The 3,840-nt window shown below is 47.8% G+C and overlaps 1 protein-coding gene across 2 annotated transcripts; it reads right to left on the reverse strand.

The window, feature by feature from the left end:
- Positions 1–467: 467 nt before the first annotated feature.
- Positions 468–3,479, reverse strand: AMIGO2 (adhesion molecule with Ig like domain 2). 2 transcript variants are annotated; one of them, XM_082742822.1, is made up of 2 exons: positions 3,348–3,479; positions 468–2,959 (listed from the first exon to the last, which is right to left on the reverse strand). In XM_082742822.1, exon 2 carries the CDS (start codon positions 2,895–2,897, stop codon positions 1,332–1,334), a length of 1,566 nt encoding a protein of 521 aa, XP_082598948.1. In that variant the 5' UTR covers positions 2,898–2,959; positions 3,348–3,479; the 3' UTR covers positions 468–1,331. The 2 variants fall into 2 exon arrangements, with proteins under 2 accessions (XP_082598948.1, XP_082598949.1); XM_082742823.1 differs by having other exon boundaries at positions 3,330–3,444.
- Positions 3,480–3,840: the final 361 nt, after the last annotated feature.

The raw sequence follows: 3,840 nt of genomic DNA on the forward strand, positions 1-3,840 counted from the left end.
CTAACCCCACTCCTGGAGTCCATTGGTAGGTGGGACAGTTTCCGAGAGCCCGTACAAGTCTGTAATGGGGCCAAGGCCACCCAAACATCATCACTTCCGGCATGGGCAGGAACCTAAAACATCCCTTGCCCTTGATCTTCTTATAGCTGAGGCAGTCTAGGTCCAGAAGGAGTACTCGATCACCTCACAGCAGAGTCGGGAACAAGGAGGAGGTCTCTTGGGCCCTCAGTGTGCTGCAGGATAGGGGCTGAAGTACATAATGATATCAGAGCAAAGCATCAAATAAAGGCATAAATTGGAGAGAGAACACTTTAGAGCTTTTCTCTGAAAAGATGAACTCCATGCTGTAACTCCAAAAAAATCTGAAGAGATACTTGCTAGAGAGGGTGCTTTAGACAGAGCAGAACAATCTGATCACATAAAACATCTGAGATTTATGTTTTTAAATAGCCAAATAAAACAGAACATCAAGTCACAGAATACATATATTTACATTAATTCAAATGCTCAAAGCACAACACAGTAGGATCTATTGAATTGTTCATATAATTTGGTTTACATATACACGAGCCTATGAACAAACATTAGCTAGAACAAAGGTTTAAGAAGTTACTCAGACATTTTGGTATTGACACCTACATATTTATGGCAACAAATGATGATAACTTTCAACTTTCAATAAGATCTTTTGTGTAAGGATAAGAAATGTACAGAATGGAAAAGAAGACAGTCAAACAAATGTACCTTTATTGCACTATTTATCTAACACCATTTGGGATGTGGTGTTATCCAGCAAATTGTATCAGTGCATTCTGTTTCTTGCAGTCTCGGATGATGAAATTAGCTGAATTATTCCCAAATCTAACTTTACTTTTGTGCTTTGTAAATGCCACTTGGCTCTTCCTTCTGCATCTTTTAAAAAATAAAATAGGACACTAATGCTTTTCTTTAAAATAACTTTGGTCCTAAGAAGTTAGTAAAGTCTCTTTTTAAGAAGTACCCATTCATGAAATTTATTATTTCTTTCAAGAATCCTGGACAAAAAGACAAGGTCACCTCCAGACCAGCTTTGAAATGGTCAGCAGCGCTAAAGACTAAGAGACTGTTATCTAGAACTTAAACTTTGGAAAACAACCCCATCTTTTTCTGGCACACTGAGGAACCGAAGTACCCCTCACTACATTTCCTAGTAAGCAGTTAAAGAGGCCATTTGGTTGCATTTCAAAACACAAAACAATACCATTTCTGTCCTCCTGTTTATTCTGCAAACTGCAAGGAAAGTTAAGTATGAAGTGATTAAATGACTACAGCCTACACAGACAGGCACAAAATTAAGCGGACGCCACAAAGGGTGTGTCTGAAAACACAGAATTGACCGAATCGGAGTCGGATTTCACCCTCGTGGACTTCAGGATGCTCTCGGCTATGACTGGTTCACTGGGAAAGAGCCTGACTTTGCCATTCTGCCCTGCAGCGGTATCCTTCAGGGGTTCCAAAAACACCACTCTTTTCCCAGCCCCTGCCTTCCGTTCGTCAGCGGGGGTGTCGCTGGCAGGGCCGGGGTTGAGAATAGACGCATGGGCATTGCTTTGGTTGAGATTATTTTTTTGTCTCTTGGTTTTACACTTGCAAGGACACGGCGTCAGATAGAGGTACAAAAGTACCAAAACGATACTGGCCACGCAGGCTGCGAGGGTGGTGAATGCTGTGTTAAATGCCTCGTGGGCATGGGATTTGTTTACGGTGAAATTGCTTACGTTGATGGTGACATCCACCGTCTCGTTTAAGAGGCGCTGCCTGTTCATGGCGATACAGGAATAGACTCCAGCGTCCTCAAAACGAGGACTTTCTATGACCAGACTTCCATTGCGAAACACGTGAAAGTTCTCCAGCTCTTTATCGGGTTCCAGCAGCCTGTTATCCGGATGGACCCAAATGAAATCGGTATTTGCATTGCTTGTCTTGCTGTCACAGGGGACAATCAGCCTTTCCCCGACTTGAGCTTCATGAATAAAGCCAAGTGCACGGAAGGAGCCATTGATGATGCTGTCCGAGCAATTCAGAAAGCTATCCTGGAGCAGAAGCACCTGCTGGGAGTGCTTAGAATCAGACCACAGGCGACAGGTATAATCATTCTTAAAATCCATCACTGAGCTAAAGTGTCTGCGATACCAAAAGATCAGCAATGAATAAAGGGAACAGTCACAGACAAATGGGTTTCCATGAAGGTAGATACCTCTCAGCTGTTTTCCTGGTACTAAATTAATGTGGTGTATTGGCAGGGAGGGGATTCGGTTATAAGAAACATCTAGAAACATCAGTTCTGCCAGCTTGAACCTTCCAACATACAAATCCATGGGGAACTGCGTAAGAAAGTTTCCACTTAAGTAGAGTTTTTGCAACTGGGAGAGCCCTCCAAAAGCTGAGGGATCCAGATAGGAAATGTGATTGTTGTAAAGCAGGAGCACTTCCAGAACCTTTAACTCTTGGAACACTGCACTTTTCAGTGTCTTCAGCTTGTTGGACGATAAGTCAAGACACTTCAGATTTGGAGTTGTGGAAAAACTGCCTGTGGCTACGCTGGTGATGTTGTTATGACGAATAATGAGGGTGTTCAGCTTAACAAATGATACTGGAATCCACTCGGCATCCAGGAGCCCGATTCTGTTATAGCTCAGATCCAGCCTCTTAATCAGTCTGAAAAGGTTCCCAGGCACCTTGGACAGGTTTTTGTTGGTGCAGCTCACGATGTCCGTGGCACAGATGCAAGCAGTGGGGCACACCCCGGAGGCGCCACGGCTCACGGTCACCGTGATCACCAACAAACACAGCAGCTCCCTGCAGCCCCGTCTGACAACTCCAGGCAGGGTGGGCAGCGTGTGTAAACGTAAAGACATTATGGTCGCCTCCAAGTCTCTTCCTGGAGCCTTTCCACCAGCTCAGCCTCCCACCAGTGAACCTGGTAAACAATCAATATTGGGGGGGGGGGGAGAAAGCAAAGTTAACTACCACCAGTTAACCCTTAAGAGTCATATCTTGCTTTCTTTTCAATAACTTTTGAAATGCAGGTTGTATGTCACGCTGGGGGAGCCTACTACGGTGGTTTTTACTGTTAAATGCAATTTCTTTTCCTGGGGTACTCCTGCTTAAAGACACTGACGGTCGCAATCTATCAATACAACCGTCTCAACATCAGAAAGTCAGTATTTTTTTAACGTGCAGCCTGCGTCGTTTTTTTAAACTCCCTGCAACAGACACAAAAATACACAAAAGCATCCTACAAACAAACGGAAATGCATAGGAAGCCACCCCTCCAGAAAACAACTCACAGAGCTGAAAAGCCTCACCAGCTCTGGGGATAGGCCGCCGACGGTGGTGTCTTCCGAAGGTCTGTGAGTCTGTCTGTCTCTGTCCGTCCCTCCTGCCTTTCCCGAGTTCCTTTCCCTCCTGCTCCCGGCGGGCGGCAGCCTCTCGCTGGCTCTCAACTTTGGGGAGTTTCAAGCAGCCGCGGCGGCGGCAGCCACCCGGGGCGCAGGAAACGTCTCGGCCGGCTCCGGAGGGTTCTCCCGGGCTCTCTTCATTGCTCGGCTCAAGGTACCGGCTCGGCGCCCTGGCCGTCGCGTGTCCCGGCGCGGGGCGACCCACTCCCGGAGCAGGGTCCGAGGGGCGGGGGCGCCGGCAGCGGGTCGGTCCCGGCCCCGCCTCCCGGCTCTCGGGAGCCAGCAGGACCCGGGGTTCCCGCGCGCCGCCGCCCGGGTTTTATCCCCGTGCGCGGGGTCGGATGCGGGGCGGGGACACGGTCCCGCCCCTGCGCGTCCTCCCGCCTGGAAGCGGCTCCGA

Source organism: Mustela nivalis, assembly GCF_964662115.1.
Source record: "Mustela nivalis genome assembly, chromosome: 7".
Taxonomy (NCBI): Eukaryota; Metazoa; Chordata; class Mammalia; order Carnivora; family Mustelidae; genus Mustela; species Mustela nivalis.

Excerpts from the sequence above, each read along its gene's own strand:
- AMIGO2 (XM_082742822.1), bottom strand. The coding sequence starts at position 2,897 with ATGTCTTTACGTTTACACACGCTGCCCACCCTGCCTGGAGTTGTCAGA.